Source organism: Heterodontus francisci, chromosome 2 (assembly GCF_036365525.1).
Source record: "Heterodontus francisci isolate sHetFra1 chromosome 2, sHetFra1.hap1, whole genome shotgun sequence".
Taxonomy (NCBI): Eukaryota; Metazoa; Chordata; class Chondrichthyes; order Heterodontiformes; family Heterodontidae; genus Heterodontus; species Heterodontus francisci.
In genome coordinates, this window is record NC_090372.1 from 70,837,213 (window position 1) to 70,859,443 (window position 22,231).

General features: G+C 41.0%; 1 protein-coding gene across 2 annotated transcripts in view; it reads right to left on the minus strand.

The window, feature by feature from the left end:
• The window catches only part of gsdmeb (gasdermin Eb), a 71,651-nt gene that overhangs the window by 23,262 nt on the left and 26,158 nt on the right, over positions 1 to 22,231 (minus strand). For both annotated transcript variants that reach the window (XM_068058913.1, XM_068058921.1), the window contains exons 3-6: positions 18,742 to 18,934; positions 15,649 to 15,820; positions 14,196 to 14,316; positions 12,336 to 12,518 (exon numbers count right to left, since the gene is read on the minus strand). In XM_068058913.1, the coding sequence (XP_067915014.1) occupies positions 12,336 to 12,518; positions 14,196 to 14,316; positions 15,649 to 15,820; positions 18,742 to 18,934 (669 nt within the window). The remainder of the gene's footprint in view (positions 1 to 12,335; positions 12,519 to 14,195; positions 14,317 to 15,648; positions 15,821 to 18,741; positions 18,935 to 22,231) is intronic.

Consider the following 22,231-nt stretch of genomic DNA (forward strand, 5'->3'; position numbering starts at 1 on the left):
GAAAAAGTGGGTAGGCACAGTACAAACAAACTAAAATAAACAAATAAAAAGAATAACTAAAAATAAAAATAAAGGGGCCAGTCATGCTCTGAAAGTTTAAATATTGGTTGAATGTTCAGGATGACTACCAAGAAGCAAGGTCCATAGACTGGCAGAATGGGGTGGGTGGAGAGTAAGAAAGCACAGTAAAATACTAATAGTGGTCTGGAAGTAACTCATGGCAGGAAACGATCACATACCGGAGGAAGAACCTTTGATAGTGCAAGAGGGAGATCTCACAGTGGTAGACCAGACAGACATAAAAGTGGAAGTAGAGGCCTTATGTTTAATGGATTAGGTAATGAAATAAAGGCCACAGAGCAGTTATGTAACAGAACTGGAAACAAAAGTCCTCATTATCCTGAAGTTTTAGTGGCTGCCAATAAACTTGAGGATAAATTAATAAGAGGGACAAAGTAAAGGGAGTTAGATAGTTGGAGAGAGTTTAGAGTTTATTCTGAGGTATTAGATAAGGGGAAACCAGCTTTGTCACATAGGTGAATTTGCACTGAAAAAGTCCTTGCATGGGACTTATAAGGCTAAAATGAGGCTAGTTGCTAGGGGTTTTGATGAGTGAGGTGAGGTGATACAGATGTTGGAGTGGATTCTCCCACAGCTGGAAAGGTACCCTTAAATTTGTTTCTAGCTCTTTTGGCCCACATATTCCTGGGAGTGTAGATCAATTGACATAAAATCTGCATTTCTGCAGGGCAATATGTTTCAGAGAGAAATGTTTCTGAAACTGCCCAAAAAGGAAATAGTTGCAGAAGGAAAACTATGAAAACTAAACAAATGCATCTAATACCTGAATGATGCTTCCAGGGTGTGGTATTTTTCAATGAGATCTGTTTTGTTGAAAATAAATTGTGTTCAATTAAAAGCATATCCCACAATGTTTTATTGGTATAAAGGAAAACTTTCAGGCATCTTCATGATGCATGTTGATGATTTCTTATTGGGTCGTGCTGTGGAATTTGAAAAATATGAGTTAGAATAAAGATTAGAGTAGAAAACAAAATTGGGAGTCAGGCTGCTGGAGCTTTTAAAAATACTGGTTTAGATATTAAGCAAGAGTAGCTCTTGAATAACTTTAAATCAACAATCTTATTTAGAGAGTTACTTGCATCCCAATCAATGGTACTAGGCCATCACAGAAAGATGATGTTATATCTAAAGAAAAGACTGAGCAATTGTGACGTTTGATTGGTCAGTTGAACTGGTTGGGCACTCAGATGAGACCAGATGCTAGTTTTGAGTCATTGGAGTTAAGTACTACAATGAAGAACCCTAAAGTACAGAATGCTTTACAAACAAAACAAAATATTAAAAATTAAATCTGGATAAATGCATACTTAAGTTCCCATTCCTAGGTGACCTAAAGAACACGAAGCTGGTGCTTTTTAGCAATGTCTCACATTCTAATCTTCCTGATGGGTATTGTAGTGCAGCTGGTTTCATGCTATTTCTAATGGGTGAGAATGGGAAATCTCGTCCTTTGGCTTGGGAAGTTAAGAAAATAAAAAAAGTGTTGTTAAAAGTACTCTGGCTGCTGAAACACTGGCTCTTGTGGATGCAATAGAGGTGGGACTCGATTTGTCAAATACTTTAAGTGAGATTCTGTACAATGAGCATACTTAAGATAATATGCCAATTGAATGATAATTGTTCATTATGGAATAATGTACACTCTACAAAAAGTAAGAGAGAGAAAAGCTTACGGATTCACCTTGCTGGCTTGAAACAAATGCTGGAGAGAAAGGAATTCTATAAATTTAAATGGGTGGATACAAGTCATCAACTGTCAGTTTGCTTTACAAAAAGAAATGCATATACAAAGAAATTGTTAGGAGTCCTAGAGGAAGGGTGTCTCGCAATGTGATGCTTTGTAAGGGTTGTGAGTCTGTGGAATTCACTACCCCAGAGTGCGGTGGATACCAGGACATTGAGTAAATTTGAGGAGATAGACAGATTTTTAATTAGTAATGGGTTGAAGGGTTATGGAGAACAGGCAGGAAAGTGGAGTTGAGGCCGAGATGAGATCAACCATGATCCTATTGAATGGCGGAGCAGGCTCGAGGGGCTGAATTGCCTACTCCTGCTCCTAGTTCTTATGTACAGAATAAGTCTTTCATTTAATTTGTTTTGAAATTTTGTTTGTAGCTATAAACTCTAATTGTTATTTAAAGATAGAGCAGGGAATCTGTTAATTGTATATTAATTATGTTGTGGGCATTAACTCGGGATTCACTTGTGCTCCTATAAATAGGAACTGACTGACACTGCGGCAGCTAGGTTAGATGGTGCACATTTATAATGTATATCTCTGTAAATAAAAATGTGTAAAGATTGGCTCCAGTTATATCCTTCTTCACCTGGCTTTCTGGAATAGAATAGAGAATTGAAATAAAAGTAAAATACTGCAGATGCTAGAGATCTTAAATAAAAACAAAAAATGCAGGAAATACTCAGCAGGTCAGGTAGCATCTGTGGATAGAGAAACAGAACGAACGTTTCAGGTCTGTGACCTTTCATCAGAACTGAAACGGAGAAGTGAAAGCCAGAGAACCCAAAAGCAAGTTACGGTTAAATTAGAAATATTATAAGATAACAATGGCTCGGAAGTGCCTCATGATACTGCAACTCCAGGCAAAATAGTGCAGCACATTCAAGCTCCTAACGGGTTTGGACAGATTAACAGATATGTGTAACATATTCCCTTATCTGGAACTATCAAAATTAATAAAGGAAGGGTGAAAAGACAATATACATTTTAACTACATGCATCACCGTCTGTGTAAAGTATAGAATGCACTTCCAGTGGAGACGGAACTTATCAGCATATTTAAGTATGTGTTGGATAACTCCTCCTTTGGCCTCCTTATCTCGAGAGACAGTGGGTAAGCGCCTGGAGGTGGGCAGTGGTGTGTGGAGCAGCGCCTGGAGTGGCTATAAAGGCCAATTCTAGAGTGACAGGCTCTTCCACAGGTGCTGCAGAAAAATTTGTTTGTCGGGGCTGTTACACAGTTGGCTCTCCCCTTGCGCCTCTGTCTTTTTTCCTGCCAACTGCTAAGTCTCTTCGACTCGCCACACTTTAGCCCCGCCTTTATAGCTGCCCGCCAGCCCTGGCGAATGCTGGCAACTGACTCCCACGACTTGTGATCAATGTCGCAGGACTTCATGTCGCGTTTGCAGAAGTCTTTAAAGCGGAGACATGGACGGCCGGTGGGTCTGATACCAGTGGCGAGCTCGCTGTACAATGTGTCTTTGGGGATCCTACCATCTTCCATGCGGCTCACATGGCCAAGCCATGGATAACTACCTGAAGAAAAATGTGATACGAGGGTACAACAGGTATTGTGCCATATATTTCCTAGACATTAGGACCAACTAGGTGGACTGCAAATGGTCTTTTGCAGTCTTGTCCATCTACAAAAACAGTTAGGCTTCTATCTCTGGTCAATAACATCCATATATTAAATATGTTGTCGTAAACATTATTTCCTGCACTCCTTTTCATGTCAATCTTTGCAAACAAAGCTGCCTAAGCACTCACTTTCTAATGGAAATCTGTATTTAAACAATTATTATCGCAACTTCTATGTGCACAGTAGCCTATTACACTGTGGCTGCAGGTCTGTGCTGTGGTTTGAATCACTTTACTTCTCAGTGCCCATTTTGGCTTTACTACATTAATATTTATTGTATGCAGTTTTACCTATAATTAAAAATTTAGTTCATCTTGCCACAGGCTTTTAGTATTGCCCTAGCCTGTATGTACTCACTGCTGGCAACCCGGCCACAATTTTCTTCAAATTATTATGGTCTCATCCTTATCAATTGAAAATTTAAACTGCCAGCTATGTACAAACAGCAAAGATGATGGGCCAGAACAAAAAAGAGGATTGAGGAATAAGTCGACAGTGATGGCTACATACAGGCTGAGATTATCGACAGCTGGTCTGTGGCAAACATCACCAGAAAAAAAACTGTCTGCCCTTCTCTCTCAAAACAGTGAAAGGTGACAGCAAAAAAGAAAAAAATGAGTAGACAAAAATAAGTAATGCTGTGGGAAATGTGAGCAATAAGGGAAGGCTCAGGGAGTCAAGATACCAGTAAACACAAAGTGTGACACATATGAGGGAGCGATATACAATGGGCTGGATTCTATGTTGCAGCCGCGAGTGTGCTGGCGGTCGTAAAAGATGGCGGACCACACGCGCAGGTTTCACTCCGTGCAGCCGCCATGATCTTATACGCAGCGGCTCATTAATATGGCCAGGCTGGACCGCCCCCATCCCCCCATTACATGGAGGGGGAAGGCAAGCCATCCCCTGCAATGGCATCTGGTGCCATTTTTAAAGGGCTTCCAGCCCTTACATTTACTTTAAATTGTTAAAGAGACATTACTTTAAAAATTTTTTACAAATAAATTAATGTTCCCAGCCCCTCTTCCAGCTCCCCAATAAATTTACATTTCATGCATTGTCCTCTCCTATCCTACAAAATACTCACCTTCTGTACCTCACCTCTCCCCACCCCCCAAAAGCCACAAACTTTTAACTTTACCCCTTCCCATTAGCCCCGAGACTAATCAAGTAAGTTTGACCCCGCTCCCCCACTCCTGCACTGATAAACTTACCTCCTCCCCCCTCCCCACAGGTGTCGCGCCTTGTTTCCCCAGACGGGGATCCGAGGGCATGTCAAGTCCGGCCGCCAAGATGAAGATCGCGGCGGTACATCAGGAGGCGACAGGAACTTCAGTAATGCAGGTAAGTTAATTTATTTAAATATTTAAATTGAGGTCTCGTCGCCGGGCGGCGAGGGGGGCCACCACGAGGCCTTGCCGCCGCCAGCAAGATCGGGACGGACCCTGCCGCCAAGGTTGGTGGCGGGCCTCATCGCGGGCAATCTTCATGTGCCCCCCGCCATGGACCCAGACGTTGAGGCCCCTATAAAATCCAGTCCCATGAAGGAAGAATTTCAGTCAAGCCAAAGTATATGTAGAATGTGATGTGAAGACACATCAGCAATTGGTGCAGCTGAAAAACTGCCAAAAGGATGGTGAGAAATAGAATGTATTGAACAGGGTAATGTACAAAAAGCAGAGAACCTAAAAGCAGAAATCAGAAAGTGATAAGAAGCAGGAAGCACTGAAAGACAAGGCAAACAAGAAAGAATAGAGTATATATGCAAATAAATGAAAACAATTGGAGGCAAAACAAAAAGGACAGTGAACAAGGATGACAACTAGTACGAGTGTAATAGCCCACATTCTTCCTCCAACCATGAAAGCACAAACAGATAAAGGGTACAATGGACAAACAAAAATTTAAAAAAAAAAATCAGTCTGATAACAAAAAAGTAACTACAAAAGAAAACAGCAATACCTTGAAGACAATGCAGAGAAATAAGGCACAGACATAGCTACAACTTACCATGAACATTGCCACTGTTAGTAATATACTTAAAATAAACATATTTACTGCACAATGCCCCCGCGGTGGCTGTGGTGGGGAAGAGACGGTTGCCCACCTCCTCCTGGAATGTGTCTTTGCAAAGCAGGTGTGGAAAGAGATGCAGTGGTTTTTGTCGAGGTTCATCCCAAGCAGCTCTGTAACACAGGAGTCTGTGCTCTACAGGCTGTTCCCAGGGACGCACACCGAGACAAACATCAACTGCTGCTGGAGGACTATCAATTCGGTGAAAGACGCCCTTTGGTCTGCCCGAAACTTGCTGGTCTTCCAGCGCAAAGAGTTGTCCACCACCGAATGTTGCAGACTGGCACATTCCAAGGTCCAGGACTCCGTGCTGAGGGACGCACTAAAGTTTGGGGCAGCCGCAGCAAAGGCTCAATGGGGAAAGACCACAGTGTAAGGTCCCCCCACCAAGCTGAACTGAGGGGCTGGATCCATGGGAACCCCCTCGAACTGTATCGTTAATATTTTCATTTGCCGTAAATGTAAAACTGTAATTGGCATGACAATTGTGAAACGGAAGGGTTGTGAAGAAACTCATGATAGTATTGAAGGAAACTGATCTCCCTTGCAATGTTTGTATTTTTTGGTGCTGTTTGAAACTGTTTGGCAATGTAATTTTTACAGATTTTTATGAATAAAGTATATTTTGGAAATAAAAAAAAAATTTATTCATCAGCTTGTCACAGGTAAAGGAATAGGATAAGGCTGCAGGTTTAGTTTTCCTGGGAATTGCTTAAGTTTTGTTTCACTAGGGTATCAGATAATGACAGCTGTAGTTAGGCCAGGAAAGGGTTGACGGCTAGAAAAGGCCTCTGCAATCGTGGGACAGCAACTGGATAGGGCTTTAAATTAAAAGTGTATGGGGGTTCAGGGTTCAGGTGAAGGGAGGTTTAGAAGTCTAACGTTGAGACAATAAATACAACAGTGTACCGATTTGGGTGAAAAGAGTGGGACAGGAAGAGTCAGAGAGTTGAACAGTAATAATGCAGTGAATAAAGTCCACGCAAATATGAGTAGTAGAAAAAATTAAAGGCGCTTTATCTGAATATGTGAAGCATTTGCAATAAGATAGATCAACTAGTGGCGTCAATAGAGATAAATGATTTAGATCTAATCGCTATTACAGAGACATGGGACTGGATTTTACGTGGGGCAGACAGGAGCCCAGGGGTGGTTGGGGAAGCGGGGGTGGCCCTCAATCCCTAGGACCCGATAGCATACATCCTACAGTTCTGAAAGAAGCAGCTGCAGAGATAGTGGATGTGCTGGTTGTGATATTCCAAAATTCCCTGGATTCTAGAATGGTCCCAGCAGATTGGAAGGTAGCAAAATGTATTCAAGAAAGGAGGGAGAAAGAAAAAAGGGAACTGAAGAGCAGTTAGCCTGTCATCTGTCATCGGGAAAATGCTGGAATCTATTATTAAGGAAGTCTCAACAATTCTCTTAGAAAATCATATGATCAGACAAAATCAAGATGGTTTTATGGAAGGGAAATCATGTTTGACAAACTTATTAGAGCTCTTTGAGGATGTAACCAGTAGGGTAGGTAAAGTGGAACCAGTAGATGTAGTATACCTGGATTTCCAAAAGTTTGCTGATGATACAAAGATGGATGGGAATGTAAGCTGTGAGGAGGACACAAAGAGACTGCAGTGAGATACAGACAGGCTAAGTGAATGGTCAACAAGGTGGCAAGTGGAGTATAACATGGGGAAGTATGAGGTTAATCACTTTGGTAGTAAGAATAGAAAAGCAGATTTTTTTTTTTAAGGTGTGAAACTTCTAAATGTTGGGTATACTCGTACAAGGAACACAAAGTTAGCATGCAGGTACAGAAAACAATTAGGAAGGCAAATGGCATACTGGCCTTTATTGTAAGTGGATTGGAGTGCAAAAAGAAAGGTCTTGCTAAAATTGTAAACGGCTTTGTTGAGACCACACCTGGGGTACTGTGGGCAGTTTTGGTCTCCATATTTAAGGATATACTGCATTGGAGGTGGTACAGCAAAGCTTCACCAGATTAGTTCCTGGGATGACAGGGCTGTCCAATGATGAGACGCAGAATAAATTGGGTCTATACCCTCTGGAGTTTAGAAGAATGAAAGGTGATCTCATTGAAACATACAATATTCTGAAGGGGCTTTAACAGGGTAGACACTGAGGTTGTTTCTGCTGGCTGGGGAATCTAGAACAACGGGGGCAAAGTCTCAAGATAAAGGGAAGATCATTTAGGACTGAAATGAGGAGAAATTTCTTTACCCAACAAGGCTGTGAATCTTTGGAATTCTTAACCCCAGAGGGTTGTGGATGTTCCATTGTCAAATCTATTTAAGGCTGAGATAGACAGCTTTTTTGTCTCTAGGTGAATGAAGGGATAGGGGGAGTGGGCAGGAAAGTGGAATTGAGGTCAAAGATCAGTCACGATCGTATTGAATGGTGGAGCAGTCTCGAGGGGCCACCGTCCCTTTTATTCCATAAGCTATAAGTTTACTCACAAGTCTGTTGCGTGGCACTGCATCAAATGCCTTTTGAAAGTCCATGTACACCACATCAACAGCATTGCCCTCATCAACCCTCTCTGTTACCTCCTCAAAAATCTCCAGCAAGTTAGTTAAACATGATTTTCCTTTAAGAAATCCATGCTGGCTTTCCTTAATTAACCTGCATTTGTCCAAGTGACTATTAATTTTGTCACAAATTATTTTTTCTCGAAGTTTCCCCACCACCGAAGTTAAACTGACAGGCCTGTAGCTGCTGGGCTTATCTTTACACCCTTTTGGTTGCAATTCTCCAGTCCTCTGGCACCACCCCCGAGTCTAAGGAAGACTGAAATTATGGTCAGTGCCTCCGTGATTTCCACCCTCACTTCCCTCAGTATGCCTGGACGCAGCTCAGCCGGTCTTGGTGCTTTATCCACTTTAAGTACAGACAGCCTATCTAATACATCCGTATTAATTTTAAACACTTCTAGTGTCTGAATTACCTCCTCTTTCAACATTACCAAGAAAGAAGATGCAACCCAGGCAAAGACAGATGCAAAGCATTCATTTAATACCTCAGCTATGCCCTCTGCCTCCATGTGTAAATCCCCTTTATGGTCTCTAATAGGCCCCAATCTTCCATTTACTATTTATATGCCTATAGAAAACTTTGGAATTTCTTTTAATTCTGGCTGCTAGTCTTTTTTTATGCTGTCTCTTTGCTTCTCTTATCTGCTTCTTCACTTCCCCTCTATATTCAGTCTGGTTCTCAATAGTATTTTCTACCTAGCTTCTATCATAAGCATGCTTTTTCTTCTTTATCTTCCTCTCTATCACTTTTGTCATCTAGGGAGCTCTGGATTTGTTTGCCCTACCTTTCCCCTTCAAGGGAACATACCTTGACTGTGCCCAAACAATCTCTTCTTTGAAGGTAGCCAATTGTTCAGCTACCAGTTTCCCTGCCAATTTTTGACTCCAATTTATTCGCTCCAGCTCTGTTCTTACCCCATTGAAGTTGGCCTTCCCCCAGTTAATTATTCTTACTCTGGATTGTTCTTTGTCCTTTTCCATAGTCAACTTAAACCTAATGATACAATGATCACTGTCCCCTAAATGCTCTCCTACTGACAATTGATCCACTTGGCCCACCACATTCCCAAGAACCAGGTTTAGCAGTGCCTCCTTTCTCATTGGATTAGCAACATATGGCTGTGGAAAATTTTCCTGAACACACTCAGGAATTTTTGCCCCTCACTGCCCTTTACAGAATCACAGAATTGTTACAGTGCAGAAGTAGGCCATTCGGCCCATCATGTCTTCACCGACTCTCCAAAAGAGCAATTCACTCAGTTCCATTCCCCCGCATTCTCTACCGTAACCCTGCACATTCTTCCTTTACATGCAACTGTCTAACTTCCCTTTGAATGCTTCAATTGAACCTGCCTCCACCACACTCTCAGGCAGCGCATTCCAGACCCTAACACTCACTGTGAGAAAAAGTTTTTCATGTCACTTTTGCTTCTCTTACCAAATACTTTAAATCTGTGCCCTCTGATTCTCGATCCTTTCACAAGTGGGAACAGTTTCTCTCTATCTACTCTGTCCAGGCCCCTCATGATTTTGAATACCTCTATCAAATCACCTCTCAGCCTTCTCTGCTCCAAGGAAAACAGTTCTAACTTCTCCAATCTATATTCATAACTGAAGTTCCTCATCCATGGAACCATTCTTATGAATCTTTTCTGCACTTTTTCCAATGCCCTCATGTCTTTCCTAAAGTGCGGTGCCCAGAACTGGATGCAATACTCCAGCTCAGGTCGAACTGGTGTCTTATACAAGTTCAACATAACTTCCTTGCTCTTGTACTCTATGCCCCTATTAATAAAGCCCAGGATACTGTCTGCTTCATTAACCACTCTTTCAACCTTTCCTGCCACCTTCAATGACTTATGCACATATACACCTAGGTCCCTCTGCTTCTGCACCCCCTTTAGAATTGTATCCTTTATTTCATATTGTCTCCCCATGTTTTTCCTACCAAAATTAATCACTTCATGTTTCTCTGCATGGAGCTTCATAGGGCACCTGTCTGCCCATTCCATCAACTTGTCTATGTCCTTTTGGAGTTCTACACTATCTTCCTCACAGTTCACAATGCACTACTACTAGCCCAATCTATATCCCACCCCTCCCCTTTCCTATCTTTCCTGAACACCTTGTATCCAGTGTTACAACCAGGTGAGAAAGGTGTCTAGAGGTTCCTCTTAGCCTTCACCTGGTCTTACCGTAACAGGGTCTAATTTTGAAAACAGTGTTTTTAGCTCCCCCTTGTTGAATCCTTGTTCACCACTTTCCATTATAAGGCAAAGAAACCAGTACAAACATGCTTTCTTAGACTTAAAGAAGGTTAAAATTTATTAACCTTCAACTTAAAACTCTAATTTGGTTGACGTCTAGGGATGCACGACGCACCCATGATAGCTTGCATGCGCGATGTACACATGTAAATAGAGACAGAAAAGAGAAGAAAAATAAAGTGGAAAAATTTGAGTCAATATCTGAAGAGTCGTTGTTACAGTTCTTCGAGCTCACTGTAGAGTCCTTGATTGTAGGCAGATCTTGCTTTTCATTAGGGCCCAGTATTCTTCTTAAACCTCGTCACTGTAGGAGACTTTTCTCTCTTGGGGTTCATGGGTCTTCAGTGGATTCAGAGGCGTGTGAGAAAGAGATGGGAGAGATCTTTTCTCCAGCAGCAAACAGTCTTTGAGTTCAAACTCTCTGTGGCTAGTTCAAAAAGACCCTGGAACAGCCAGTTAGTCATGTGACCAACTGGTCTAACCAGTCCTGGATTGCATCACCTTAGCAGTCTCTGGAATGCTCCTCTTACACAAGGCAATCAAGGTCCATTGTGGGTTGAATGTGTCAGGGAATGGTCCTTTGTCCTTCCAAGCACTGCCTGTTAATATGCAAATCTCTTTTCCAGCCATGGCTGATCTGTTTAACAAGTCATTGCCTCACTCCAGCAACAAGTTAAAAATCAACGTTCATGACAATATTAATGTGCCTCATTCTTGGCAGATGGGGGCCTCGCAGGACACCAGGAATACTTAATATCCAGTAGTGCCCTTCTTTGTGCCAGGTTTCTGTTATTGCCACATCATATTTTCACATGATAATCTGCACCTGTAACTCACCAATCTTATTTACCATATTCCGTGCATACTCTTAAGCTGCAGGGTCCATGCCAGCTCTCTGTAAAGCAATCCAGTCAGTCCCATTCCCCTGCTGTCTCCCTGTAAGTATAATTTCCCTCAAGTGCCCATCCAATTTCCTTTAAAATCATTGATTGGCTCTGTTTCCACCACTCTTATAGGCATCAGGTTTCAGGTCATTACTACTCGCTACAAAAAAAAGTTCTTCCTCACATCCCCCTTGTATCTCTTGCCTAAAACCTGATAGCTCTGATAAGGAACTAGAACATTTCGTCTCGATAGCTGACCTTATGAACAGCTCTAAGCATATATAGAGCTGATAACAGGCAATTACGAGCAACGAGGCTCCTGAAAGTAGGTTGGAAGGCCAGAGATGGGATGTTTTTAGGAATTTGTGAAATTGTTCCTGGGGAGCAGCAGGAAGAGATAAGGAAGATGCTCTAAGGGTATAATTGATCAAGGACAGAAAGGTACATGCAATGGCAATAGAGGCTCATGGATGGTAGGAGGTAACATAAGGGTAGGCTTTTACCCCATGGTTTAGACAAAGAACTCTACATACCATTGGACATTTTATATTGAGAACTTTCATACGGCGATAAAATCTTGTCCATAATGAACCCCAAGTCCACCCTTGAAAAAGGATAAGGTTTGGAAGAGCTCCAATGCAATAGGTGATGGAACAAGGGGTTCCCTAAAGCCGACTTCGGTCCAACACTTTTAGTTAGTTCAAGGAAAATTACAAGAAAAAGCCAAGCACTGATAAAAGAGGAAGAGGAGAAGAGCTGTTTGCACATGCCAGCTGTTTTGCCCGTTCTGGACCAGTAGTCGCTACTTGTCATGGTCCTATGTTTTTGTTGTATAACTACTGTGTTATAACCATTTTAACCTTTGGTTAAACTCAATATGCTCACCATACTGGTTGCAGTTGATCCTGATTGATTGAAATAACAACAAATTGTGCTAAATTATAAACTCAACACCACAGAAGACTCACGAGTGTCTAAAAAGGTACTGAAAAGGCCAGCAGTATTTGACAAATGTTGCCACTGACAGAAAGCTCCTGAGTACACCTGGTTGGAGAAATATTTGAAATTACCGTCAAAGTTATGATGGTGTTCATTTACCTGGTTTTAAAATGCTTAGTGAAGTCTCACTTGGGATATCTGTGATAGCCACACGCTCCTGGCTTTTATTTGCTCCATCAACACAGGATAAAGATGAGCACAGAGTGCTGGAAAACTCTTTTTTATTTTTGCCGAGCAGGACTTTATCAAAACCTCCACATTTGTCTGAAAGCAGGCATAGCTCTGGCATAAAAATAAAACTTCAAAAATTAGTAACAGTTATGTCAGTATCAAAACTATGTAGGCTACAACAGCACTATAAATAATATTAAATTTCAATAGCTAATTAACACTGAAAATTATTAAAATCAGACTGCATACAACAACTAAGGTACTGAACATTTACGAGCTACACTCTGACTCTAGAGATCAGCCTTATGTTCAAACTCAGTTAAAGAGAGATTTGAATGCATCTGGGTATTAATTCATCCGCAATACAATCATTTAGCCGGAATGAATTTTGATTGCACCCTCACTAATGTCTTTATAAACTTTGAACCTTTAAAGGAAGCTGTAAACCTCCCTACAAATATGTTCCAATTAACTTTTTAAAATACATTTTACATTCCCTCAGAGGCCACTCTTTTAAAAAAAACTCTCAAGTGTGGAAAAGAGTGAGAAAACTGGACCATTTTATATTTGGTGACAGAGCAGTAATGGGGTCAAAATTGTAGAATTGTACAGCACCAAAACAAGCTATTCACCAATAGAATCTGTGCTGGCACTTTCCAACACACCAGCCATCTAATTCAATCCCACTTTTCTGCTTGCTCCTCATATTTATCAATATTCTCTTTAGCAAGAAACCAGCTTATACCCTCTGAAAAATCTTAATGAAATTGGCTACAACAATAGTTTGTGGCAGAGAATTTCACATCCTAACCATTCTTTGTGCAATTCTTTTTGTGGTTAATTGATGTTCTCTCATTATCACTTCATCTGAACAATGCAAACATTACTTACATATACCAAATGTACTTCCTAGGCTGGAATTTTACGCCCCCCCCCCCCTCCCCAATGGGAGCTGGCTGGAGGCAGGTGAGGGGACGTAAAATGGAGTGGGAGATGGGGGGGGGGGCGGTGCCATTCCCATCGCCTTCCCACCTCCACTGCAATTTTACAAGCAGTGGTGGTGGTGACAAATGGCCTGCCCACCCCAGGCCAATTAAGGCCCTTAAGTGGCCAAGTAATTGCCACTTAATGGCCTTCTCCCACTGTTGCCGGAACATTACCAGCAGCGGGCAAGCAGCTCAGCACCTCAGGAGGCCATGCAGTAAAACCTAGCAGCATCCTTGCGGGCCCAAGGGGGGAGTCTCCTGATCGGGCACCCTGTGCCCCACGAAGGCCACCCCCCCCCCAACGGCACAAGCCACCTCCACAGCAGCACATATCCCAACCCCCCCCCCCCCCCCCCACCCTCTCGTTGCCTATCTTGGGCCCAGCGGATTGTCCCCAGCGAGGCTCCACACTCTTAGCTCTATTCCAGAGCCTCCTCCATTGCTGCTCCTCACGTTGGGTGCAGTCTCAGCAGTGGCTACCGTGCCCGGTGGTATGGCTGGGACTGACAGCTAATTGGCTGGCAGCTCTTGGAAGCGGGACTTCCTGCCTCAGAGAGGTGTAAGTCCCACCCCAGGCCAATTAAAGGCCTGTGCCACGTAAAATCACTGTGTGGCTTCCAGGCCCGGCGGAGACAAGCTCACCTCCGATTTTTTGGCCAGTGGGCAGGGCCCTCTGCTGCCACGCAAAATTCCAGCCCTAATGTCAGAAATTGGAAGCACCGTTAACTGTTTGAAAATTAAACTACCAGCTTATACCAGAACTATTATAGTACTTGGTTTAAGCGTCAAGACCAATGCATACCAAACTGCCCGTTCTGGTTTATAAAAAGCTGTGTAACACTGTATGCAATAACAGTGAGAGCTGGTATCTCCAACACGATGTCAGTATCCTTGGATATAGTACCATCATCATTAGCTGAAACCTACAAAACAAAACCAGGTTTAGAAAATGGCTCCAATTCTCACATATCACAGATTGCAAGGCTGTTTGACACAATACTATGCTTAGATGCACATCACAAGATTGCTGTTCACAAACAATAATTTGAAGTACACTGTATTTCTTGCATTTTGGAAAAGTCCTAATGTTTGTGTGCCTAGCTTCCTTCTTTAGATTTCAAACCTATGACTGGAGTGAAGGTGTCATATTGCATTTTCTGCTACAACCCCCTTCCCTCAATCAACAGACCCACACTGAGGCTTTCCCATAGCTGAATGGAACCAGTTTCAGTCCTTGGTGCGTGCTGAATTAAAAACTTCTGCCTGGAGGCAGCAATATGGCACATCAATTTCCCTCACTCCCATGGGAGCATCAGGTTGGGGGTGGAGGAAGAGGAGAAATAAACAGCCTCCTGATAGCTATCTAGTGAATCTTGCGGAAAAAGTAACATGAGGGGATGACAGTTCAGGTGTGCAAATTGATACCTCAATGATTTGCACTGTTGATGCATAAAGAATGGATGTATGGTACAGCATCAGAAGGCAGTGACTGTCTGTGGAATCATAGCTAGCATAACAACTTTCAGTAGAAGGGGGTGGTGGATGAGTTGGAAGGCAATAGCTGTGCAGATATACACATTCCCTTCTCAGCTGCTCTGTGGCTTTCCCTCATTTTTCTCTTGCAGGGAATATGAGCAACATTGTATACAGCAGATCTACAAAATTACTGTACAAGTATTCTTGCATCAACTAATAAATATATTTTAAAATTACAATAGCCTGAACTAATGCAAGTGGAGTCCATATTTTCATATTAAAAATAAAACAATCCAATAGGAGTGCTACTCCCAACAGCTATTTTTTAATGCTACTCCTTGTTGAGTAAGTAAATTCCCTTCTTCGATGTGTTTTATGAGGCCACTTCCTCTCCAGGGATCAGATGTAATTTTGTACACTGATCCAAGCAAGCACAGGAAGTGCTTCTGCATAGTTTAGTACCCTGCTTTTAGGCCGTGGCACACAAAAAGGATTGACATATCTCCGCCACTAAAAAATAAATAGAAAGGCCCTTTAGCTGAAGCATTATTTTACATCAGTTACATCTTGTTGATTCAGTCTATTACATCACTTACTCTTGTTTTCCACTGTTTTAATGAATTTGTGAATGCATTTCCCAACAGGCAGATTGCAGATTTGTTAAAATTAATGCAGAGAGGAAGTTAGTGGATGACCTCCCAAGATCCATGCTATATATAGTCAAAATGTTGTGGCAGTTACAATGAGAAACAAACTTGTATTTCAGTGAATATACGCACCTTCAGTATTTTTGTTTTGAGCCCCAGTGTCCCACCACACTTTTCTTCAATCTGCAAGTGTTCGGAAATAGAGCACTTTTGGGATGTGATAACCTTTTCATTTACTACACACAAAACCTCATTCCTTTTTCCACAAGTTTGCTGGACAAAAGAATGGTCCAAATGTATAGCCCTAGAAAAGTAAGCAAGATGACTGATCCTTTCATCGTCACAAACCTTCATATAAATTTGACCAAACATCATCAGGACACCATTAAACTATTGTGTATTCTGGAAAGTGGTTACTTCTTACTCATCTAACAATTAAGATATAACTATTTGTCTGAAATTCATGCTTGCTTTTCTAGCAAACTACTGAAAGTTTTTATCCTAGATTACATTATGCCTAATATAGCTGGCCAGGGGACAGACTAGCAAGACAGCAGCAAGGAACAGCACCTTTCACAGTCACAGGATGTCTTAAAGCACTTTATAGCCAATGAAGTACTTTTGAGGTGTAGTCACTGATGTAAAGTAGGAATAGTTGCAGCCAATGTGCACATAGCAAGCTCCCACAAACAGCAATGAAATAAATGACCAGATTATCTGTATTTAGGTGTTGGTGGAGGGATAAATATTGGCCAGGACACTGGGAGAACTCCCCTGCTCTTCTTTGAATAGTGCTATGTGATCTTTCACATTCTCGCGAGGGCACAGATGTTACCACAGTTTAACGTCTCATCCAAAAGATGGCTCCACCAAGTGCTCCTTCAGTACTACATTACAGTGCTAACCTAGTTTATGTGATCAAGTCTCTGAAATGGGGCTTAAACCTTCAGAATCAAGAGGTGGGACTGCAGCCTGTAGTGTGAAGCTTTTTATGTTGTCTGATGCAACATAAATGAGATGCATGGAGTTCAGCTGATTGAAGATCTCAAAACAGGTTTATTAACAGCTAACAAGTATATACAGTGCAGAGCTAACTATTTACATGTCTAGCCTCTTGGCGTTAACAGTTACAGAGTGACCTGGGCATGCAGTCACATGACTGTATCCTGGTACTCAGCTCATAGAATACTAAGATCTTAAAGGGACATCACTTTTAAAGGCGATCACACAACACAACCGCTGAGCCAAGACTGTCAAATAAGCCAAAGGTTCATGAAGCTTTACGGTGAACCATCTTCAGAATCGAGCACAACTAAAGAATCTGCAGATATAACTTGCCTTTATTCATTTAATAATTTCTTTTGAAATTTACCTGCTTCCCTTTTTTCAAGACATTATTAAACGATAACAGTATAAACTAACACTTATATCTTTAGGACCAGTCTATTACATGTTATATTTCTGAATTTTTTGACCATTTTTGGAAAGTTTAAGAGAAAGGTTTGAATGCTGGATGTTATAAATTGTTAGTGTTACCAAGTTATAAAAAAGGAGAGGCACCCAGACAAAAGGTGGTGAATATGCTAATCGGAAGATGCTTCTCCCTCAGACTAAACAATAAGTGGTCTTGGTATATCTGGGTATTCGGAATGACACCCCTGACAAGAAAAAAAAAGTAGACTTGCATTTTATATAGCACCTTTCTTGACTACCCGACATCTCAAAGCACATTACAGTCAATGAAGTACTTTTTGTTGAAGTGCTGTAAAGTAGGAAATGCAACAGCCAAATTGCACACAGCAAGCTCCCACAAACAGCAATGTGATAATAACCAGATCATCTGTATTTTTGAGAAGTTAATTGAGGGCTAAATATTGGCCAGGACACTGGGGATCCACTTGAGGAGGAAAGGTAGGACCTCGGTTTAACATCCCTCCCAGAAGACAGCACCTCCAACAGTGCAGCACTCCCTCAGTAATACACTGGAGCGTCAACCTTGTTCTGTGCCCAAGTTCTGGAGTGGGACTTGAACTCACAACCTTCTGACTCAGAGGCAAAAGTGCGATCAACAGAGCCACAATTGATACCTATCAGACTATAACAGAGATAGGTTTCTTTGAGACCGATTGAAAGCCTTTAGAAACAGAACACAGATAAAACAAAAACAGTCAAACATTTGGAAATAAGAGATTGTACTGGCAGGCACTCAGCTGAAGGCTGTGATAAACATGGAAGTGTTTCTATTCTGAGCTGTTGGACAGGATGCAGAAGGATTATTTAATTTTAATTAACTAAGACTACCCACTGATATGGGGATAACAGTGCATGTTATTTATTTTGTACCATTACAGAAATTTAAATTGTACCAATTGAACTAAAGGATCCTGATCAGTATGTTTTATGATTGAAACCAAGCTTCACATCATATAATAATGTTAATTCTGTCCACCTTTGAAGAGATAAACATAGGAGAGAACATGAATTCCAGATCACAAGGAGTGGCTATTCTTACATTTCTCGGTTACACTCTTGCACAAGCAGTTATGGGAGGGTGGTGCAAAACCCCCAGATTATTTAAGGGAGTGGCTGCTACCACTGAACCTGAAAATGTACCCAGGGAAGACCTACTTACATTGGTAGGCATCTATTTGTATCTATGACAGAATGATGAAACTCAAATAATTCCTGACCCTGAACTGAATGGCTAGGACCAAGTTAGAGTCCCATCCTGTTAACACTTTGAAACAGAGGACCTAGCATTTATAGTCAGCATCCAGTCTCCCAAGGGCAAAAATAAATGAAGATGCACCACCTTTTAACTAATGTATGGAAGCATACTGCTTTTTTAAATTAATAAAAGCAAAAGTATTATTTATGAAAACAAATCAAAGGCTTTTTGAAGAGAGACCAGAAAACACTTTGGGGAGGAATGTTTTCTTTACAGTTGCATTTAATAATGTCTGCTAAGTTTCGGAGTATAAGAAAATGGGGACATTCATGTAGGTGGTAACAAGCGGATAATTTTATGTAAATTACTAATTAAAATTGGGAAATGTACACTCATTCCTTTCATAATTAGGTTATGCTTTAACTGTTTGCTGTATTATTTCCTCTACAAAATAAAATGAATGTTATTTATGCCTATTAACAACAGTTAAATGGACTTTGTTTGGCCCAGTTACTATTCCATGTGAACATGAATAAGCTATACTTGCTGTCATTTACCTTCTCTCAGCTATTTTCAAAAGCTGATGCAAATCAAATTCTTGTTTCTTCAGGTTTCCAAAGGAAGATTCCAGTGCGACTGAGTCCTGGCCTTCCAGGCTGAAGCTGAAATTGGCAATCTCAGTTCCCGTACTGGCCTCCACATTGTCTCCAAATTTTCCTTCATACTTGAGAAAGTCGGATTCAGTAACAGCTGCAAAACAAGAACCTTTTCAACTCAATTACTGAAAGGACAAGTGAGCATTGTAACAGTTGCTAACATGTGACTGGTCCCCAGCAGGCTTCAAGTCAATAGTACTTAAACCAATTGTTCTACCGAGGTCTGATGAACATTTAGAAAGACCCAAGTTTGTTGTCTTATTATATGTTTATAAAAATATGGCCCAATAAATGCACAAAATTCTCAATGCCATAAATCTATTTTCAATAGGAACAGAGGACATGATGGGAATGTCGGCTATCAAGGTTGGGGCAAATCTAAGGCTTCTTCCAAATGCCACTTTGTAACTGGCCACTAGGTGGCGAGCAAAAGGTCAAAATTCCTCTCATTCTTGGAGCGTGAGCACAGGAAAATTTAAAGATTTGCTGAATTTCAATTTTTTTTAATTGTAATAATCTATTCAATTTAGAAAAAAAAACAGGATTCATAGGGGATTCCCAGTATCTGCTATTTTCCAAATAAAGCTTTCAATAAACTATCTTAAATTCTGTGAAACTCAAACACAAATTGAGTTCAAATCAAGCCCTTTGATCTATTTAATTTCATTTTTTTTTCAGAATACCAACTTTATCACCACCCATTTAAAATATAGGGATACAGTTAAATTCTTTAGATAAATTTTAGTTAATTTGGTGTTTTTGTTCACAATGTTCGGTTAGCAAAAGGGATTCTAGTCAGATAGTGTTTTAGATGATAAGCAGAGCTCACAAATAACACTTGTTCGCTCAGCCTTCAGATCTCTCAGATCTCTCAGCAATGAGATGTCTACGGACATGCTTTGATCATCAATTCAAGAAGCTATAACTTTAGATAGTGACTCCTCTGAGGACAGCTGTGTAATGGCTCTGAAGAGAGCATTTGTTCTCTGTAACTGTCTTCAGTTGAATGACTTGATTAACAGTTCAATCAAGGTGCAGGTTTGAGGAGTTACTCTTGTTAAAGCTGAAATTTGTTAGGTGAATAACGGGATGAGGTAATTATTTGATAACATTCAAATCCGCATGAGAGTGAAAGAAAGGTATGAGGAGTGTTAGAACAGATGCTTCAGAGTTCAAAAAGGCTTGGCTAGCCTATCGTGTCAAGCTCGAAACCTGTAAGGCAGTGAATTCTCCAATACTTGGTAGCATAAGTGTCTCAAGCATATGTGTAATTATTAAGTTATCATTGTATATGTATAGTTATTGGTTATAATAGTTATTGTTTGTTTAGTTAGCATTGTATGCTAATAAATGCCTTTCAATGCTATTATCTTGTTAAGTAACTTAATAATTAAGAACATCTATTCCCTAACAATAGCACCAAACAGTTTCTTAAATCCTGGGCTCAATAACTCATTCTAATAACTGATCACCATTTCTATAAAGAAATACTTATTGAAGTTAGCGCTGAAACTTGGCCTAAATAACTGGTCTCGTGTCCACTTGTTCTACCATCCTGGCATATCCAACAATATTGCTCTGGGTTTACTTTCCCTATTTTAAGTATCTATTATACTTCTATGCTCGCCCACAAGTCCCTCCAATTATTTTTTTGAGGCTGAACAGCCCCAGCTGATCGAGCTTTTTCTCCATAAATCATCCCACTAACATGAGGAATCAGTTTGATACCTTGTGCACCAGCCCGAGGACCTGGTGTCTTGGCTCGCACTAGAAGCAAGCCCAGGAATCCCAACTCATTCTCTCTCTTTCACAATTGTCTACCTATTCCTAGATGTTTGTCTTTAAAGCTCAAATGCAACATTTCTTATGTCGCTTGCTCATATATCATCAATTAACAAACAGCCCACAACTTCGTTTCACTGGAAACTATCGCCAGATTGACAGCCCACTATTCTGTTTACATTGTCCGTGTAATACTGGTACCTACCCACTCTAAGCATTCAGCCTCCCGTTACCACCATCTCTTCAATGCTGTCCTAACCTAGCCATCTTATGATGTCATAAGGAAAGAATCTGCATTTGTACAGTAGCTTTCACATCCTTAGGACATCCCAATATACTTCACTGAGGTTTTGTATGGAAACACAGTACCTAAGTTCCAACCAGCATGATCTCACAAACAGCAGTGAAATAACTGTCCAGCGGATCTCATTTTGGTTGCGTTAATCGGGAGACATACATTGACCCTGACACTCGAAGAATGCCCCTGATCTTCATTCAATAACACAATTGGATCTCTTCCATCCACCTGAACAATCAGGCATCTGAAAGACGGCAGCTCCGACAATGCAGCATTCCTGCTACTGCATTGAGTTATCACCCTAAATTAAGGTGCTCAAGTCCTGGAGTCACACCCATGATCTTCTAACTCAAAAAGAAACAGTGAGCCAAGCTGACTGTGCACAACAGCCTCTTTTAGACAGACTAAAGTTCGGACTAACTTCTTATCTGTTACATTACTTTCCTACATCTATTTCCACCTTTTCTAGACTCCCAACCATTGAATCCCTCTGTAATGTCATCTCCATTATAATTCATCCTGCAACAGTTCTCATGTGGTTAATCTGAGAAGTATATATCTCATCTCTACCATGCCCAATACTATCCTTTTGTCTTACATCACCACCTTGCATCAATAATTCCTCATTTCCTGTGCCTATTACTCCACTGTAGTTTCTGCTATTCTTGCCTTTGTGACCACCACCCCAAGCCGCACGTTACATAAATCCAGTTTATTTTTAATCAGCATCTTAGATTATTTCTTCCCCAATATTACCATTTCACATTACCTCTAGTTGATCCTTTTTCCCATTCTCTGATGTCTCCAACTGGGTTGCAGTCCAGCCAATGGTCAATAAACCTTTCAGTCACTAGCCCTTCTCTTTGGTTTCCATTCTCCTGTCCTCAAACTTTAACACTGACTGCAATCGTACCTTGTCTGCATTCCTCCTTTGACTGTTGTAAATATTTCACAGTACATACAACGACTGCCTTCATTTAATTTTCCATTCCTTTTGTGGTTTAGTCTAGGAGGGTAATGACATTAGTCTTTCAATATTAAATATCCTTTATAGCTTATAGTATCTTAAACTACTAGCTGAACACAACTTTACTACCCATTTGAATACGTTCACGGTTTTTTGTAAAGAAATAAAAATACATTTGGGCAAGGACTGGAAAAATAGCTTGGTTGTGAATTAATTTGGTGTTAGTGAAGAAAATAAATTGTCGCCACCCTACACTCAGCGATATCAGTGTCCGAAGATGGTTGATGGGAAATATTAGAACAGGGTAGGTAAAGATTCCTGGCGAGGTCAGTGAATCTTTGCTG